Source organism: Trachemys scripta, chromosome 14 (assembly GCF_013100865.1).
Source record: "Trachemys scripta elegans isolate TJP31775 chromosome 14, CAS_Tse_1.0, whole genome shotgun sequence".
Classification (NCBI taxonomy): Eukaryota; Metazoa; Chordata; order Testudines; family Emydidae; genus Trachemys; species Trachemys scripta.
In genome coordinates, this window is record NC_048311.1 from 35448845 (window position 1) to 35470114 (window position 21270).

Sequence of the window (21270 nt, forward strand, 5' to 3'; positions counted from 1 at the left end):
CCCACTTTAGTTGTCTCTTCTCTAAGCTGAACAATACCAGTCTTTTTATCTCTCCTCATATGGAAGCTGTTCCATACCCCTAATCATTTTTGTTGCTCTTCTCTGTACCTTTTCCAAATCTAATATATCTTTTTTTGAGATGGGGCAACCAGAACAGCATGCAGTTTTCAAGGTGTGCATGTACCATGGATTTATATAGTGGCATTATGATATTTTCTGTTTTATTATCTATCCCTTTCCTAATGGTTCCTAACATCCTGTTAGCTTTTTTCGCTGCTACTGCACATTCAACAGATGTTTTCAGAGAACTATCCACGATGACACCAAGCTCTCTTTCTTGAGTAATAATAGCTAATTTAGAACCCATTATTTTGTAGGTATAGTTGGGATTATGTTTTTCAATGTGCATTACTATGCATTTATCAATATTGAATTCCATCTGCCATTTTGTTGCCCATTCATCCAGTTTTGTGAGATCCCTTTTTGACTCTTCACTGTCAGCTTTGGACTTAAAAGGTCCTGAGTCATTTTGTATTGTCTGCAAATTTTGCCACCTCACTGTTGGTTCCAAGATCATTTGTGAATATGTTGAACAGCACAGGTCTCAGTACAGATCCTTGGGGAATGCAGCTATTTACATCTCTCCATTCTGAAAACTGACCATTTATTCCTACCTTGTGTTTCCTATCTTTTAACAAGATACTAATCCATGAGAGAACATTCCCTCTTATCCCATGACTGCTTACTTTGCTTAAGAGCTGTTGGTGTGGGACTTTGTCAAAAGCTTTCTGAAAGTCCAAATGCTCTATATCAACTGGATCACCCTTGTCCACATGCTTGTTGACTCTCTGGAAGAATTCTGATAGATTGGTGAGGCACGATTTCCTTTTACAAAAGCCATACTGACTCCTCCCCAACATATCTTGTTTATCTATGTGTGATAATTCTGTTCTTTAAAATAGCTTCAACCAATCTGCATGGTACTGAGGTTAGGCTCACCAGCCTGTAATTGTCAGGATTGCCTCTAGAGCCCTTTTTTAAAAATCAGCATTACATTAGCTACCCTGCAGTCATTTGTCCAGAGGCTGATTTAAGTGATGGGTCACATACCACAGTTAGTTGTTCTGCAATTTCATATTTGAGTTCCTTCAGAACTCTTGGGTGAATATCATTTGGTCCTGAAGACCTATTACTGTTTAATTTATCAATTTGTTTCAAAACCTCCCCTATTGACGCCTCAATCTGGGACTGTTCCTCAGATTTGTCACCTAAAAAAAGTCTCAGGTGCGGGAATCTCCCTCACATCCTCTGCAATGAAGACTGATGCAAAGAATTCATTTAGCTTCTCTGCAAAAGCCTTGCCTTCCCCGAGTGCTCCTGTAGCATCTTGACCATCCAGCGATACCACTAGTTGTTTGGCAAGCTTCCTGCTTCTGCAGTACTTAAGAAAAATTGCTCTTAGTTTTTGTGTGTTTTGTTAGTTGCTTTTCATATTCTTTTCTGGCCTGCCTAATTATACTTTTACACTTGTCTTGCCACAAATCAATGTGTAAACAGGGAGCTGGCCATTTATGTGGTGTTGGGGTGGAATCACTACAGACAAGCTGCCATGTAGGAGGCTGGGTGAATCAATGTTGTATTTCTCTGGAAAGTGGGAATCAATATTTTAGCGTTATCAATAGTATTAGCCATGTTAGTATTTAAATTTCATGCCCAAATTTAGAGCCTGTTGTTCGTCATAATTGGGTACCATATTGGCTAGAATTGTTGGATTTGGGTTGTACTTTGTTCCAGCCTTCATACTGAATCTTATCAAGCCACATCTTGGGTCAGATCCTCAGATGGTGTAAACTGACCCAGCTCCCTTAACTTTAAAGGAGATAATGAAATATTCACTAATGTGATAATGCATTTCATTAGTGCTCTGACTGACAGGGGTGAGGAGCACTGCCAAATCCTAGTCAGTGGAAGTGATGAGAGCTGTTCGCCCTTGATGTTCCCATCATGAGATATTATGGAGAGAGAATTAGGTCATTTTCTCTCTCAGTCTAATCTTGATCATTGCCTTTCTCCTTCCATCCACAGGCAGGACATAACTGTCTTGTTTTACAGATCTATATCTGTCAAGGGCTTACTACATAAAGTTTCCCTTTGCTAAACCTGTATTCCTTGCCTCCCTGCCACATTCTTCTTAAAGGGATTCAGCTAGAAGCCCAGAATGAGCACAGCCTAGGTGAAGCTCTGGCCGAGTTCTAAGGCAGCTGGACAGTGGCATCCCATGGACAAAGGAAGAGTGTCAGAAAGGGGGTCTGAGCTGGAGAGTGTTTCCTACAGCCCCAGAGCTAGAAACAAAGATGAGACTCTACCCAGAGGCAGTTATCTTGGAATACATGGCTCCAATTGATTGGGATCTCTTGCAAGAGACAGGTGACTGTACTGCTGGATAAAGGGCCAGGTTGTAACACCTTGCTTATCTGGCTTTTGTTTTATTTTATCAGTTTGTCAATTTGGCTTTAGTTCTTTTTTCTATCTTGGGGAGGGGAGGGAAATGTTTATTACATGGGGGGCATTGATATTCTGTCTTGTGTTTGGGCAGCCAACGTGCCATCACTTCGATGTTGTTTTCTGAGTGAGCTTAAGGTTTGTTTTCCACGATGATCAAGGGGTGGAAAGGAGTTGCTGTAGCTCTCTGGATGGCTGAATTCCTGTTGAAAGGATTATTTTGATGGTGCTGGGATTGTATTTTATTAGTAATGACATGTTAGGGGACCTCCAACCTTGGACAGGCATCTTCATCATTTTAAACCTAATACAGCCACACTCTTATGTATTCATTTAGATGGAATAAATGGGCTAAAGGTGTTAATGTAATCCAGTCACTGTCCAACATTAAACAGTGTTAAAGAAGGTCTGGAACTTGGTGTACAGAAACTTCAGCTTGCTTCACACCATGGCAAACACACCATTAAAAATCCACTATTAAGCCATGTCCTCAGCTGATGGAAAGCAATGTAGTTGAAGTCAATGGAGCTATGTTGATTTACAAGAACTAAGGAGACAGCTCATTGACTTCATCAGCTCCCATAAACTTCAGACCATACACCATAACCCGAACTCTACCTTCCCAACGTCCCTTTCTTCACACACCCTGTCACTGGGTGAGCTGGGCCTTTATGAGGGAATGGATCCAACCCATCGGTGCCTTATTAACAGTCTCTCAATGGGGACTGATCGAGAGCAGCTGGTCTTTCTAGAGAGCCCGAGAGGAACAGGAAATAGGAGAGGAAGCTGTGGCAGAGGCTGCAGAGCTCAGGAGGCACCTACAGGAGACAGACCTTTGACTGAGGGGAGAGCAGAAGCAGATCCTGGGAAGGGATGAAAAGCTGTTCCCAACTTGGAAACTTGAAGATAGACAGAGAGACCTCAGGGAGGAGGGGCTGGGTCCAGCTTGAGCCCAAGGCTGGAAGACTCTTTCGTGCTAACTTTGAATTTTATGTTAATAAGCCAAACCCTAAGAAGGGACACATGCGCCTTTGTGGAGTTATTGAGGAGCTCCAAGGAAGGAAATGGTGGCCAGGCACTGCAGAGTCATCCCATGTCATGAGGTGGCATTCCAGAGGTGGCCACACTATTTACACATCCCTTTACCAAACTACCCTTTCCTATCCTATCCACATAATTTGTGGATATTGATGTAGTAGAGTTTTGTGCAGGGAGGGGTTAGTTTGATCCATGGTGGAGACAGAAGACTGGCATTCCCAGAGGAGCAGAGTTAAGGTTGCTAGAGGAAATCTGCCTTTAGTTTTTCCCTTAACTTCTTTCAAGGACTGTTTGGGATTTTTCACATGAGAGATTTTTCCCTTGAAAAATGTGATTTCATCAAAATTTACGTTTCCTGCTGGACAGCTGGGAGCTTGGGAGCTGAGCAGCTGGGAAGCCAGACAGCATGGGCATCTGAGCATATGAGGAATTGGGCAGCAGTCAAGCTGAAGTCAACCAGGAGCCTGCCTGATTTCCAATAAAAGTTTCAATGGATTCAACGCATTCCAATGAAAAGTTCCTATTCTGTCAAAACAGCATGTTCCAGTGGAAAATTGTTCAATGGGATAATTTTTTACCAGCTCTAATCATTATATTTTAACATATTTATCCCACTGACAGGGGTAATGTGCAAGTTATTATCAAGGCCACTCAGAAGAAGAAACGGGACTCCGACTCAGAGATCGTCAACTTCTCTGCTCAGCCCATTATGTGAGTAAGACTTTGGGTACAACATTGCGTACCAAGCTATAGTGCCCAGTTCCTTACCAGCAAGGATCAATGGGAAATTTGGGTAAGCAAGGAAAGCAGGGTTAGGACTCCAGGACTTTACTGCTTGTAGTGATAAATTATTTATTGCTTCAGATTTACCAGAGCACTTATCCTCTATTAAGCCAACTGCTAACTGATTAGGATACATGGGGACTTTCCATGGAGCCATGGTATTCCACCTTTCAGTTTTATCAAAAAGAAGACTGAGAGGTGACTTGATTAAAGCGTATATGCTCCTTCATGGAGAGAAAGCACCTGGTACTAAAGGGCACTTTCAAATTAACAGGATAAGAACCAATGGCTGGAAGCTGAAGCCAGACAAATGCAAATTAGAAATAGGACACAAATGTTTAACAGTGAGGGTTTGAAGGGGTACAGTGACCCCGCACTGTCTGGAAAGAGGTTAATGAGGGCCTGGGTGCTCAGTCAGCCCTACCCCGTTACACCTATGAGAGGGGTCAAAGCCTGGAGGGAGCCATTGAAAAAGGGAAAGCCCAATTCAGTAGGGGCTCAGCAGGAGAAGGAGTGGACCTCTTGTGCTAGCACCTTGAAGGAAGGCCTGACTGGGGTGAGAGAAAACCTATAGATTGTGTGGAGGCAGGCTGGTCTGGAGCCAGGGGCTGTCTTGAGCCTGCTACGTGTCAGATCCTCTTTGGGGCAGATAGACCCAGTGTGGGACCTGTACATTGGCTTTGTTCACCATAATGAACCCTCTTTCCTTCTGGGAATCTGTGGAGGAGTGAGCCTAAGAAGAGGCTGTAAGAAAGGCTGAGGGATGGGCTTGTTGGTCTAGGGGTATGATTCTCACTTGGGGTGCAAGTGAGCCTGGGTTCAAATCCCAAATGAGCCTTCTTGAGGTTTTTCTGCAGAAAAGGACCTGGGGATTACAGTGGACGAGAAACTGGATATAAGTCAGCAGTGTGCACTTGTTGCCAGGAAGGCCAATGGCATATTGGGCTGTATCAGTAGAAGCATTGCCAGCAGATCAAGAGAAGTGATTATTCCCCTCTTTTCGGCACTGTTGAGGCCACACCTCAAGTATTGTGTCCAGTTTTGGTCCCCCACTACAGAAAGGATGTGGACAAATTGGAGACAGTCCAGCAGAGGGCAACAGAAATTATTAGGGGGCTGAGGCACATAATTTACGACGAGAGGCTGAGGGAACTGGGGTTATTTAGTCTGCAGAACAGAAGAGTGAGGGGGGACTTGATAGCAGCCTTCAACTACCTGATGGGGTGTTCCAAAGAGAATGGAGTTAGGCTGTTCTCAGTGTTGGCAGATGACAGAACAAGAAGCAATGGTCTCAAGTTGCAGTGGGGGTGGTCTAGATTGGATATTAGGAAACACTATTTCACTAGGAGGGTGGTGAAGCACTGGAATGGGTTACCTAGGGAAGTGGTGGAATATTCATTATTAGAGGTTTTTAAGGCTCGGCTTGACAAAGCTCTGACTGGGATGATTTAGTTTGTGTTGGTCCTGCTTTGAGCAGGGGGTTGGATTGGTGACCTCCTGAGGTCTCTTCCAACCCTATTCTTCTATGATTCTATGACAGGCTCAGTTAGAAAGTAGCCGAGGAGGAGGCAGTGGGTGTGAATAGACAGACCTGAACTGCTTACTACAGAGTAGATAGTAAGCCTGGGTTCCCCTACCAGCCCCTCGAGGACGGTGGCACGAAGACCCCAGACATGTGCTGGAAGGTCAATAAAGCCTCAAGTCAGGATGAAGATCTGGCATGAAGCCACTGGACTATTGAATAGCTAGACTGGGTTTACCTCAGATTGGGTGGGAATATATGCGACTTTGCTGGAGGGCTGAGTTATGAGAAGTAGACCACAACATGGCCAGAGTGACAGTCAGCATGGAGTGCCAAAGAAGAAGACGACCTTGCTATGCCATGCCCAGCCATGAGGAGGCACGCCAGCCAGGGAGACACACTTCTAGAGAAGTTGATTAACCATTGGAACAAGCTACCAAGAGAAGTGGTGAATTCTCCATCTCTTGATATCTTCAGATCAAGACCAGATGCTTTCCTGAAAGTTGCTTTAACCAAGCACAAGTTATTCGGCTAAATACTGGGGTAACTGAGTGAAATGTAATGTCCTGCTATGTACAGGAGCTCAGAGAAGATGATTCAATGTCCCTGCTGGCCTAAGATTAGTGAGTCTATGAACCCTCTTCTAAAGCAGTTGGTACTAGATAATTCAGAGACAGGAGAGTGGACAAGGTGGATGACTGGCCTCCTCTAGAATAACAATTCCTATGTTCCTGAGAACTGGTAAAGAGAAACACCTCCTTTGATGTTAGACATTTTCCTCTCTCCATAACTATTCCCTTGAAGCTAGAAGTTGTCCTATCTCCACAACTTTCTCACTGAGGTTAGGAGTTCATGTATTAAACTTGTTTGAAAGTTCTAAAAATAAAATGTTGCATTAACGCTGCCTTTGCGGCAGTTGTAAATTCCCATTAGCGTAAGTTTCCAGGGAGTTGTTTCACTCTCATATAATTAATCAGTAAAGGCATTAACTTTTGGGGATCAGATAAAAGCCATCTGTGCGAATCAGGAGACTAGAACAGGGGATCCTCTGTAGAACTCTTAGGTCTCTTTACTGAGGTCCGTGGTGATAGACTCTGGATCCTGGTCTCTGAAACGCTGCATAAGAGGTGACATCAGAGACTCCAGCTTTTACTATACCTGTTTTTGAGGAAGCACAACCTTTCTCATCAGATTCACAGAAGGTAAAGAATGATGTATATTGTCATGAATAATGTGTAACAGAGATACTGTGTTTCTGTGAGACCCTGAACAGACAGTTTTAGATGTATGTAGAACACCCTGGGTTTACTCAGAGTCAGCCCTAGCCAGAGTTAGATGGCAGGAATTTGTGAGCATTTATGAGAATTTGTGCCTCCCCAGTCATTCGCTGTATAAAAACCAACCTCCATGATCAATGCCGGTAAAAGTCCAGTGGCAGTGAGACCCCAGATGGAGGGAGAGAAGGTAGAAACTCAAAAAATAAACTTATTCTGACGGTAACATAGTTAATGCATCTGTTAATGCATAGTTAATGTAACACATATTCAGTAGGAAGAACAAACCTTAGAATAGGAAAGCTTAAATGAGGTATCTAGCTAGCTAACTGTCTGCCCATCTGTCGCTATCTATCCTTCCCTCCACAATCTAGCTTTATTTCTGCCTCTCTATCTGGCCGTGTGTCTCTGTCTCCCCTTCATCTATCTACCTATCTATCTAACTTCATTAATTTGCCATCCAGAGTGATTTTTAGTTACAGAAGATAAAAGCAACCCTAAAACACACGAGTTTACAGTTCAATATGACTGCAAAAAATGCAATGTCTAGCAGATATGAAGAAGAAATAGGCAAGTATTAAAATGAATATTGTAGTGTGTCTGATATTTGCATGGCTAGTATTTGTAATCCTGTTAAAACTCCCTGAACAAAGACATAGAATAACAAACAAACAACTAATATTGTACTGCTTAACTCAAAATTCGCATACAAATTCATCAGTAACTAAGGCATCAGGAAAAAATTCAGATACGTGTGTGACAAGGAGGTAGAAGAATAAATCATAGAACTGAAGGGCTGTAAAGGATCTTGAGAGGTCACCTAGTCCATCCTCCTGTGCTGAGCATCTAGGCCATCTCTGACAGGTGTTTGTCTAAGCGGCTTTTAAAAAAGTCCACTAATGGGGATTCCACAACCTGCCTTGTAACCTGTTCTGGGGCTTCCCTATCCTTAGAGTTAGAAAGTTTTTCTACTGTCTAAATTAAATCTCCCTTGCTGAAGATAAAGTTGATTCCTTCTTGTGCGACCCTCTGTGGACATAAAGAACAATTGATCACTGTCCTATTTATAAAAACCTTTTACATGTTTGAAGACTCATCACGTTCCCCTCAGTTTTCTCTTCTCTAGACTAAACATGCCCAATTCTTTCCACCTTTCTTCATAGGTCAGGTTTTCTAAACCTTTTATCATTTTGTTGCTCATTTCTAAATTCTCTCCAATTTGCCCACATATTTCTTATTGTGTGATGGCCAAAACTGAACATAGTCCTCCAGCTGAGACCTTCTCGGTGCTGAGTAGAGCAGAACAATTACCTCCTGTGTCTTACATACAACACAACAGATGTGTTTGGCTTTGCTTGTTAGTGTGTACAGAAAGCTGTGAGTGATCTCATAGCACCATGAAGACGTTAAGTAACTATGTTTCTCAGCAGATGGCAAGCCAGTTTATAAAGGGCATAAAATATTATTCTGATCTTTTACAGCTGGAGAAAGTGAGGCACGGAATGATATGATTTACTCAAGGTCATGCTGGGTCAGGATTGAAGCCTTGATCTCCTGACTCCCAGTCTTGCCCATTACACTGCACAATGCTAAAGTGAACAGTGTTACTGGGGATAACTGAGGTACTAACCCAGCAAAAGGGTTTGGGGTTAGAGCATGTACGGGGACATTGATGATATTTGCAGGGCTAAGGTTCAAGAGCAGAAATCCAAGACAACCTGTCTCTCCCTCTATAACCAGATTTAAACATCAACAAAAACAAAGTAACCCCTTCCCCCCAAAGGTATCTGTTTCATGTCATTTTTCACAAGCTATTATTACTACTTTTTAAATATTATTTTTCTTCCTAGAACCCATGGCAGACACAAAAGAGATAAATCAAACGTCCATCGCAGGATTTATCCTCCTGGGCTTTAGGAATCTCCATGAACTGGAAATTCTTCTCTTCCCGCTGTTTCTGGTGATCTACATTGTGACAGTGGCTGGGAACATCCTCATTGTTGCACTAGTTGTGGCTGATCAGCACCTTCACACCCCCATGTACTTCTTCCTGGGGAACTTGTCCTGCTTGGAGACCTGCTACACCTCCACCATCCTGCCCAGGATGCTTGCAAGTCTCCTGACTGGGAACAAATCCATTTCTGTTAGTGGCTGCCTCATACAATATGATATCTTTGGTTCTCTGTTAGCTACAGAAAGTTGTCTCTTATCAGTGATGTCTTACGATCGGTATTTAGCCATATGCAAACCACTGCACTATGCAGCCTGCATGAATAGTAGATTTTCCTTCCAGCTAGCAGCTGGGTCTTGGCTAAGTGGGTCTGCAGTCAGCACGATCACAGCATGTTGGCTATCACAATTGATTTTCTGTGGCCCCAATGAAATTGACCATTTCCTTTGTGAGTACACCACCTTGATAAAACTGTCCTGCAGTGACACCAGCTTGATGGTTCTTGTGATTTTCCCTCTCTCCTTCATATTCATTCTTCCCCCATTTCTATTAACCCTGACATCTTACATTTATATCATCAGCACTGTCCTGAGAATCTCTTCCAGCACTGGGAGGCAAAAGGCTTTTTCCACCTGCTCCTCTCACCTCATCGTGGTGACAATATTCTATGGGACCCTATTCGTTGTCTACTTGCTCCCAGACGCTGCTGCACTGCGAGCCCTGAACAAAGTGTCCTTCGTCTTCTACACCATCCTGACTCCAATGGTCAATCCCTTCATCTACAGTCTGAGAAACAAGGAGGTCAAGGAGGCCCTGAGAAAAGCTCTAAGTAAGACTATGACTTTTATAACCAATCACAAACTTTTTTCTCAACATTTATTGTAATAAAATGTATATAATGGGAGCTCATCATGTGGTGTAATGTAGCAAACCACAGCGCACATGAGAGCCCTGAATTATTTGAGCTGTTCTATTACCTACAATGAGACCCCTGGTGTGCAGAAGGGCCAGTTTATAAGTAGTGATTGCAGGGCCAGTCTGATGGACCCTGGATCTGCCTGGGGTAATGTGAGCTGAAAGAGCTGCACTGCGAGATGAGCAGAGCATGTCCAGCCCACCCTGAACTGAATTCCACTGATGTCAGTGGGGACTTAAGGGGTTTATTCATGATGAAGTTCCCTACAGTGCAGAGGGTCTACGCGAGGTATACGTTGTTTGCAGTCAAGTATCAGGGGGTAGCCGTGTTAGTCTGTATCTACAAAAACAACAAGGAGTCTGGTGGCACCTTAAAGACTAACAAATCTGTTAGTCTTTAAGGTGCCACCAGACTCCTTGTTGTTTGCAGTGTTGTTATAGCCGTGTTTTTCCCCAGGATATTAAAGAGACAAGGTGGGTGAGGTAATATCTTTTATTGGTCCAGCTTCTGCTGGTGAAAGAGACAAGCTTTTGAGTTTACACAAAGGTCTTCTTCAGATCAGGGACAGGTACTCGGCATGTCACAGCTACATACAAATTTTGAAAAGATAAGGCATTAACACATGTTGCAAGAGACTATTTAAGGTGAAGTGGGCAGTTAACTCCTCTCCAGTCATAGGACAAAGAGGGTTAGTGAGTTACAGATTGCTGGAATGAGCCATAAATCCAGTGTCTTTATTAAGGCCATGATTTTTGCTGTGTAGCAGATTTATGAATTTAAGTATCATTAAACAATTACAATCCATACTCACTGGGGACCACATTCTGAATGACATCTTTCTGAACCCCTTCCTTTGGCCTTCAAACACACCCCTGCAACCTCTCCAACCTCATTATCAGAAAAACACTCCCCACAGACCAGGAGCTGCCAAGTCAAAGAGGCACCAGTCCCTGCCATAACAACAGTTGCAAAATCTGCCGACATATCTCCAGTGCACGATGGTAAACACCCCCCACAATACACATTTCCAGATCCATGGGCCCTACACATGCCTATCACAACATGTGGTGTATCTCAGCCGGTAGGCTTTCTCAGAGCAAGCCCTACCAAATGGCGGGAAGAGGGGACGGCCTCTCTTATAAACTTTAGCCCACTGCTTAGGGCAGTCACCAAGAATATTGGAGACCCCCAGTTCAATTTCCCTCTCTGCCTCGGAGGAAGAAGGGATTTGAACATTGGTTTTCTACATTTTAGATACATGCTCTAACCCCTGGGCAAATGGTAGGCTTGAAGGATTAGAGTTTTATCTGTAAATGACCCGTACACATCAATTTTACCGCGCACACACAACGTATTGAAAAAAATATTTCCATTGCTAAGAATAGAAATTTACAGAGTAAGTTTCTTACAGGCAAAGTAAGAAAAATGCTGCTTGAGAATTTATTAAAGTTTAATTTAAGCATATTTGTTTTATATGTTTTGACACGTGATGTTGTCAGCGTGTGTTGTAACGGTTGTAAAGCTTTAACTTTTAAAAATCAACATCTCCTGGCATTAAATAATTATTGCCTGACCAACTCTGTTGTGTGACTCACCCTCACAATTTCCCACACCTGTGATAGTTTAAATCAATAAAAATCAGAAAAAGATCCTTAAAACTCATAATTTTGCACAACTGTGAAAATGAAAATTGATAAAAATTGAAAAAAATGCTTAAAAGTACACACTGATATTATACATTGAAATTATAAAAAAATAATAATTGAATTCTGCCAAGCCTAACTAAAAGATATGCTAATATGGTGCTCTTCCAGTCTCTCCTGTTGAAGCTGTTCACTGTGTATAAACAATTAAATATGCACTGGGCCCATAGTGAGCAAAAGTGATTTTCTATCCCAGTGGTCAGGTCAGTCATTTGAGAGATGGAAGATCCCTGTTCAAATTTCTTCTCCTGATCAACCAGAGGAGGGAATTGACCTGGGGTCTCCCACAGCCCAGGTGGGTGCCCTCACCACTGGGCTAAATTTTATAAGGGAAGATGCTGCTGTTGCTTCCTTTTCATCCCATGTCTGTTCAGGAGTGCCAGAAGCTCCCTAGAAGTGTGGGGAGGCTACCAGTGCCCGAACCATGGCCCTGCCCCTTCTGCCAAGGCCCCACACTGCACCTGCTCTTCCCCCCCCAGGCCACGCCCTCATCCCGCTTCTTCTCTGAGGCCCCAACCCCACACCACCCCTTCCCTGAGTCCCCGCTCTCATGCCACTTCTTCCCATGAAGGCCCCGCACCTTGCTAGCTCGTATCCACCCCCCTCCTCCTGTCGCTTGCCCTTAAGGCCAGTAAAAAGTGATGGGGCCATGGCCCTCTGACTCCCCCATTCCAGTACCCCTGTGTCCCTCTGGCCATTTTGTGTAGAGTTATGTGTGTTCAGAGCCTGCCTACTGGATGAGGTTTCGCAGGTGAGATATGCTGGGCGACACCCATCTTTACAAGTTTGTGGATCACGCTGGGGCTTCCAGAGATGCATGCCCAGAGGCACATGCCCAGAGGCACAAAGTAAGACACTTTGGGAATGTTTACAGTGCAAATTTAGGTGCCTAGGGCCAGATTTTTAAAGGTATTTTTAAAGGTCGGGATTTCAATGGGTGTTAGGTGCTTAGATGCTTTTGAAAATCTCACTAAGCAACTAAATACCTTCAAGAATCTGGCCAGAAGTAAGTTTAGGTGCCTACAGAGTTAAGTGGCAGCAAAGTGAGTGTTTGTGGATTGCAGTGGTGCCTAAAACTGCCTAAATCTAGTCTTCAGATGCCTAAGTCCCTTTGTGGAGCTGAGCCTGGGTAACCAGAGGTCACTGGAGTCTTCTTCATTCATTGAAGCAGGAAGCCACTCACATACTATGAATTTTAGCTCATTTTCACCTGCTCTGCTGCTACCAGACCTATTTATTGAGACCTTTACAGAATGGCTCTGAGATATTTGTGTGTTACTCCAGTTAAACATTGATTGAAACTCCTGAAATCAAAGCTATTGTGTTGACATAAAGCAGGGTGTTGAATCACGGATAGTATGTTGAAAGTTCAGCAAGAATATCAAATTGTTAATCTTCACATAGATAGTTAGCTATCATTCCCCCCATTTTGTAATCAGGAAGATCAAACAGAAATTTATTCTTATTTATCATTTTTAGAACACCACAAATGGTTGCATGGGGATTTAACGTACAAATAAAGAAAAATGTATGTTGCCCCAAAATCATGTTGTGCTAACTACTCTGATTTTGTGTGATAAATTATTATTATTGTTGTCATTACTGTTGCTTCTTTTTATTTTCAATTCATATAATAACATTTTATTTTGTTTTTATCACCATGGTAGCTTAAAAACATAACAATACATAAAATTACCAGCCAACCATATAGATAGATAGACCCCAGTCTCAATGTCACCCACTGAATGGAACGCATCTCCCAGTGTCCATTGGGCACCCAGCAACCTTGGTATCCTGGGAAACTCCCAGCCCAGGACCCTCCCCCGGCAGGATATTTTCCAAATGGCAAAATTTGGAAAACAGTAAGAAAGTGGGGGGAGGCTACTTTCTGATCTTCCTCTAACTTTTGCCATTTGGAAAATAATAATAAAGTGCTGAAAATATTACTGTCAGAGATAAAGCAATAATTTCACTTTTAAAGAAAATGCTTTCAACACTTAACAATATTCAGTGTTTGGTGGAAATAGTTTGGAAACAGTAAGCAAGTATGAAAAAAAAACAATACTTTCCTATAATACTTTCTTATATTTTCAAAATTTCTTTTAGGAAAATTGGAATTTCCAGACAGGAATCTTTCTAATGGGCATTTTTCTCATAAAATATTTCACAGGAAAAATGCTGATTTTCCCACCAGCTCTACTCAACATCAAGAGTTTTCACATTACCACCAGAAAGAACAGGGAATCTCTCTCCATTCACAGAACAGGTCAAGTGTTCACTTCAGCAATGCTCCACCCACTACTGATCCGCATCTTGTCAGTTAAACATGACCCATGTGCAGTGATAATCAAAGAGTTGTTTGTAAGCCACGTGTTCTACACCGAGCTCTCAGTGATAGGTTCAGAATGCATCATTTGGGGTGAAATATTACCCTCCCCAGAGTGCCAGCATTAGGCCTACACAACACTTCAGCCATATTTTGAGGACTTAAGTGGGAGTCAAGGGGTGCACAGGTGTTGTATTGATCTTCTGAACAGCAGTGAGTTTCACCCTTTATGAATTTGGCCTGGTCCAAAGCTCACTGACTTCAATGGGAGTCTCTCCATTGACTTCATTGGACTTTGGTTCTTTCCCTAATAGGATTGATAGATTCAGGAGTTGGCCAAAGGATCCGTGAGAAAAATTCTTTTTTGTAGTGTACCTAGAATGGAGAAATTGGAGAACAACCAGCCAACTGGCCTACTTTATATGGACCAATTCTAGGAAGGAGAGGGAAGTATGAATGTCCATTGCCTTGCAACTTGTGCAATCATTCACGCCTCTGAATGAGAATATAAACGCTCAGAACCTATTTCTCCTCTGACTTAGGCCTCTGATGGCAGTGCAGTCGCTTCTGATTTACACTGGTGTCAATCAGAGAAGAATCAGGCGCTATCATTCTGCTCTGGTAGCATTTTACATCAGCTCTGTAATTGCTTTGTACAAGTGTAATTGACTAGAGAAGATACAAGGCCATGGAGATTCATGGCATCATACTCCATGGTTTCTTTCAAACCTTGGCCAAACAGGGCAGGGATGAATGAAAATTCAGAGGAATTTTCCTCACACCTGTAACACCTGTAACATGAAGGAATGACTGAACCACCAGCTTACCTTGTCACAGTCAACCAAACATTCATAATTAAATTAATAGCATTTGGTCAACATTAACCTTAATGGTGAAATGAACCTAGATGTGATTCTGTCCATATCCCCTTCCCAGATCCATGCAAGCCTTTCCCAATAAATACAGGTATCTAGAAGACAATCATATACACATGTGGTCTCCAATACAGTGATTTTACATAGAGAACATTAACATTATTTTCCAAAATTAGATATTTCAGCAACATTCTTCATTGCAATTTTGAGTTGAAATGAAAACAATGAAAGCCTATTTATATTAAATGCAGATGATTTTTGTGATTTTTTTCCCAGTGTTTCAATCAGCTACAGAGATGATCATTAGTTCTGAAACTTTGATGACTTTTTTTGGCCAACATTTCTAATTCCAAGGCACACAAAAATTTGACCGAACAGTAACATTTTATGTGTTTCTTTGTGCAGTTTTTGGACACTAGTTCAACCATAGCATTGAATGCCATTGACTTCAAAGGAGCTACTCCAGATCTGCACGTTGTGTAACTGATATCAGAAAAAAGACACGTATCCAAATTACTTTCTATGAGAAAATATTTTTCTCTTCATCATGTCCCCTCAGAGCCTCTTTCACCTCCTTGTTCCTCAGGCTGTAGATAAAGGGGTTCAAGGTGGGGGTGACAGTTGTGTATATCAGAGATAGCACTTTGTTGCTGTCTGGTAAGTTAATGGAGTTGGGTCTTAAATAGATCAGACTGCTGCACCCATAATACAATGTCACCACAATGAGGTCTGAGGAGCAGGTGGAGAAGGCTTTGTGTCTGCCTTCAGCCGATGCCATCTTTAAGACGATGGAGATAATAAAGATATAGGACAAAAGGATGAGAGTAAATGGAGTGAAGAAGACCAGTATAGCAGCTGAGAGGTGTCAATGCAAGAAAGCTTCATCAATGGAGGAATGTCACAGAAGAAATAGTTAATCTTATTGGATACACAAAATGGCAAGGTGAAAACCCAGACTGTCTGTATGAGGGACACCACATTACCACTGAACCATGAGAGAACTGCCAATGAAAGGCAGACCATCCTGTTCATGATGAGCCTGTGGGTTGAATACGGCCACATGGCGGTGTCATAAATATAAAGAAAGGGTAGCATAAAATCGCTCGTTGGAAGATACTGAATCGCTTTACCTGTAAGGGGTTAAGTAGCTCAAATCACCTGCTGGCGCCTGACCAGAAGGACCAATGAGAAAAGAAGATACTTTCAAATCTGGGGGGAGGGGGAGGACTGTTTGTGGCTCTCTTTGTTTTATTCCCTCTCCGGACAGAGGGAGACACCAAGCAGGTACAACATCTCCTGAAAAAATACCTGGAATAATCCATCTAAAATTACATAAATTGTAAGTAAGGCAAGGAATTGCATTAGGTTATCTTTTGTTTTGGCTTGTGAATTTTCCTATGCTACGGAGGTAGTTTTTTTCTTGTTTTTGTAACTGTGAAGCTGAGCCCAGTGGGGAATCCTTTGTGTTTTTAATCTTTTTATTACCCTGTAAATTTACCTTCCATCCTGATTTTGCAGGTGTGATTCTTTTACTTATTTCTTTATAAATAAAGTTCTTCTTTTAAGAACCTGATTGATTTTCAGTGTCCTAAATACAAAGGGTCTGCTCTGTGCTCACATTGCTAAGCAACTGGTTGGTATATTATTCTCAAGCCTCCTCAGGAAAGGGGAGTGAATGGCCTTGGGGGGATATTTTGGGGGGATAGGGATTCCAAGTGACCCTTCCCTGGATTTTTGTATATATCACTTGGTGGTGGCAGCAATACCGTCCAAGGACAAGGAAAGGAATTTGTGCCTTGGGGAAGTTTTAACCTAAGCTAGTAAAATATTAGCTTAGGGGGTCTTTCATGCAGGTCCCCACATCTCTACCCCAGAGTTCAGATTGGAGGGGAGGAACCCTGACAAGCGGTCATATTCCATGGCGGCCAGAAGGAAGCACTTAGAGGCCTGGGTTCCCTGACCAGGCTCCCGAGGATGGTTCCACGAAGACCCCCAGAGATGAACTGGAAAGCCAATAAAACCTCAAGTCAGGATGAAGACCTGGTGTGAAACCACTGGACTACTGAGGAGCTAGAGTGACTTCAGCTGACTTGGATGGAGGGCTGAGTTACGAAAAGTAGACCACAGCATAACCAGAGTGACAGTCAGCATGGAGTGCCAAAGAAGAAGACGACCTTGTTATGCCATGCCCAGCCATGAGGAGGCATGCCAGCCAGGGAGACACACTTCTAGAGAAGTTGATTAACCATTGGAACAAGCTATCAAGGGAAGTGGTGAATTCTCCATCTCTTGGTATCTCCAGATCAAGACCAGATGCTTTTCTGAAAGTTGCTTTAACCAAGCATAAGTTATTGGGCTAAATACTGGGGTAACTGAGTGAAATGTAATGTCCTGCTATGTACAGGAGCTCAGAGAAGATAATTCAATGTCCCTGCTGGCCTAAGATCAGTGAATCTATCAACCCTCTGCTAAAGCAGTTGGTACTAGATAATTCAGAGACAGGAGAGTGGACAAGGTGGATGACTGGCCTCCTCTAGAATGGCAATTCCTATGTTCCTGAGAACTGGTAAAGAGAAACACCTCCTTTGATGTTAGACATTTTCCTACCTCCATAACTATTCCTTTGAAGCTAGAAGTTGTCCTACCTCCAAAACTTTCTCACTGAGGTTAGGAGTTCACGTATTAAACTTGTTTGAAAGTTCTAAAAATAAAATGTAGCATTAACGCTGCCTTTGCGGCAGTTGTAAATTCCCATTAGCGTAAATTTCCAGGGAGTCGTTTCACTCTCATATAATGAATCAGAGAAGGCATTCACTTTTTGGGATCAGATATAAGCCAGTTTTGCCAAGCAGGAGAATAGAACAGGCAATCCTCTGTACAACTCTTAGGTCTCTTTACTGAGGTCCATGAAAAAATGGTGATCGACTCTGGATCCTGGATCCTCATCTCAGAAAGGCTGTATGAAGAGGTGACATCAGAGACTCCAGCTTTTATTATATCTGTTTTTGGGGAAGCACAACCTTTCTCATCAGATTCACAGAAGGTAAAGAATGATGTATATTGTCATGAATAATGTGTAACAGAGATCCTGTGTTTCTGTGAGACACACCCTGAACAGACAGTTTAGATGTATATAGAACACCCTGGGTTTACTCAAAGTCAGCCCTAGCCAGAGCTAGATGGCAGGAAATTGTGAGGATTTATGAGAATTTGTGCCTCCCCAGTCATTCACTGCATAAAAGCAAACCTCCATGATCAATTCTGGTTAAAGCCCTTCGGCAGTGAGACCCCAGATGGAGGGAGAGAAGGTAGAAACTCAAAAAATAAACTTATTCTGAGGGTAACATAGTTAATGCATGTAGACAAAAACAAATGTAACAAATTCAGTAGGAGGAACAATCCTTAGAATAGGAAATCTTAAATGAGGTATCTAGCTAGCTAACTGTCTGTCTGCCCATCTGTCGCTATCTATCCTTCCCTCCACTATCTAGCTTTATTTCTGCCTGTCTATCTGGCAGTGTGTCTCTCCGTCCCCTTCATCTATCTATCTATCTATCTATCTAACTTCATTTACTTGCTATCAGAGTGATTTCTAAGTTACAAAAGATAAAAGCAACCCTAAAACACACAAGTTTACAGTTCAATATTACTGCAAAAAATGCAATGTCTAGAAGATATGAAGAAGAAATAGGCAAGTATTAAAATGAATATTGTAGTGTGTCTGATATTTGCCTGGCTAGTATTTGTAATCCTGTTAAAACTCCCTGAACAAAGACATAGAATAACAAACAAACAACTAATATTGTACTACTTAACTCAAAATTCGCATATAAATTCATCAGTAACTAAGGCATCAGGAAAAAATTCAGATATGCTTGTGACAAGGATGTAGAATAATAAATCATAGAACTGAAGGGCTGGAAAGTATCTTGAGAGGTCACCTAGTTCATCCCCCTGTGCTGACCATCTAGGCCATCTTTGACAGGTGTTTGTCAAAGGTGCTTTTAAAAAATCAAATAATGGGGATTCCACAACCTGCCTTGTAACCTGTTCTGGGGCTTCCCTATTCTTAGAGTTAGAAAGTTTATCTACTGTCTAAACTAAATCTCCCTTGCTGAAGATAAAGCTGATTCCTTCTTGTGCGACCATCAGTGGACATAAAGAACAATTGATCATTGTACTCTTTATAACAACCTTTTACATGTTTGAAGACTCATCAGGTTCCCCCCCGTTTTCTCTTCTCTAGACTAAACATGCCCAATTCTTTCCACCTTTCCTCATAGAGGGGAGGGATAGCTCAGTGGTTTGAGCCCTGGCCTGCTAAACCTAGGGTTGTGAGTTCAATCCTAGAGGGGGCCACTTTGGGATCTGGGGCAAAATCAGTACTTGGTCCTATTAGTGAAGGTAGGGGGTTGGACTTGATGACCTTTCAAGGTCCCTTCCAGTTCTAGGAGATAGGATATCTCCTTTAATTAATATTTAATGGTACATTGAGTTTTTTAAACCTTTTATCATTTTGTTGCTCACTTCTAGATTCTCCCCAATTTGTCCATGTATTTCTTACTGTGTGATGGCCAAAACTGAACATAGTCCTCCAGCTGAGACCTTCTCGGTGCTGAGTAGAGCAGAACAATTACCTCCTGTGTCTTACATACAACACAACAGATGTGTTTGGCTTTGCTTGTTAGTGTGTACAGAAAGCTGTGAGAGGTCTCATCGCACCATGTTCAGTAACTATGTTTCTCAGCAGATGGCGAGTCAGTTAATAAAGGGCATAAAATATTATTCTGATCTTTTACAGCTGGAGAAAGTGAGGCACGGAATGATATGATTTACTCAAGGTCATGCTGGGTCAGGATTGAAGCCTTGATCTCCTGACTCCCAGTCTTGCCCATTACACTGCACAATGCTAAAGTGAACAGTGTTACTGGGGATAACTGAGGTACCAACCCAGCAAACAGGTTTGGGGTTAGAGCATGTACAGAGACATTGATGATATTTGCAGGGCAAAGGTTCAAGAGCAGAAATCCAAGACAACCTGTCCCTCCCTCTATAACCAGATTTAAACAACAATTAAAACAAAGTAACCCCCTCCCCCCAAAGGTATCTGTTTCATGTCATTTTTCACAAGCTATTATTACTACTTTTTAAATATTATTTTTCTTCCTAGAACCCATGGCAGACACAAAAGAGATAAATCAAACATCCATCACAGGATTTATCCTCCTGGGCTTTAGGAATCTCCATGAACTGGAAATTCTTCTCTTCCCGCTGTTTCTAGTGATCTACATTGTGACAGTGGCTGGGAACATCCTCATTGTTGCACTCGTTGTGGCTGATCAGCACCTTCACACCCCCATGTACTTCTTCCTGGGGAACTTGTCCTGCTTGGAGACCTGCTACACCTCCACCATCCTGCCCAGGATGCTTGCAAGTCTCCTGACTGGGAACAAATCCATTTCTGTTAGTGGCTGCCTCATACAATTTGATATCTTTGGTTCTCTGTTAGCTACAGAAAGTTGTCTCTTATCAGTGATGTCTTACGATCGGTATTTAGCCATATGCAAACCACTGCAATATGCAGTCCGCATGAATAGTAGATTTTCCTTCCAGCTAGCAGCTGGGTCTTGGCTAAGTGGGTCTGTAGTCAGCACCATTACAGCATGTTGGCTATCACAATTGATTTTCTGTGGCCCCAATGAAATTGACCATTTCCTTTGTGATTACACCACATTGATAAAACTGTCCTGCAGTGACACCAGCTTGATGGTTCTTGTGATTTTCCCTCTCTCCTTCATATTCATTCTTCCCCCATTTCTATTAACCCTGACATCTTACATTTATATCATCAGCACTGTCCTGAGAATCTCTTCCAGCACTGGGAGGCAAAAGGCTTTTTCCACTTGCTCTTCTCACCTCATCGTGGTGACAATATTCTATGGGACCCTATTCATTGTCTACTTGCTCCCAGACACTGCTGCACTGCGAGACCTGAACAAAGTGTCCTCTGTCTTCTACACCATGCTGACTCCCATGGTCAATCCCCTCATCTACAGCCTGAGAAACAAGGAGGTCAAGGAGGCCCTGAGAAAAGCTTTAAGTAAGACTGTGACTTTTATAACCAATCAAAAACTATTTTCTCGACATTTATTGTGAAATTGCAATAAAATATATATAATGGGAGCTCATCAAGCAGTGTAATGTAGCAAACCACTGTGCATGTGGGAGCCCTGAATTATTCTAGCTGTTCTATTACCTACAGTGAGACCCCTGGTGTGCGGAAGGGCCAGTTTATAAGTAATGACTGCAGGGCCAGGTATTCGCTAACACATATGGCACATTCTGGATGGACCCTGGATCTGCCTGGGGTAATGTGAGCT

At 42.4% G+C, this 21270-nt stretch overlaps 2 protein-coding genes across 2 annotated transcripts; both read left to right on the forward strand.

The window, feature by feature from the left end:
• Window positions 1–8974: 8974 nt before the first annotated feature.
• On the forward strand, window positions 8975–12197 carry LOC117887085 (olfactory receptor 10A7-like). The gene is made up of 2 exons (XM_034789328.1): window positions 8975–9899; window positions 12169–12197. Exons 1-2 carry the CDS (start codon window positions 8975–8977, stop codon window positions 12195–12197), a joined length of 954 nt encoding a protein of 317 aa, XP_034645219.1.
• A 7868-nt stretch (window positions 12198–20065) lies between these two features.
• On the forward strand, window positions 20066–21046 carry LOC117887086 (olfactory receptor 1052-like). Its single transcript, XM_034789329.1, has one exon. It carries the CDS (start codon window positions 20066–20068, stop codon window positions 21044–21046), a length of 981 nt encoding a protein of 326 aa, XP_034645220.1.
• The last annotated feature ends 224 nt before the right edge of the window (window positions 21047–21270 follow it).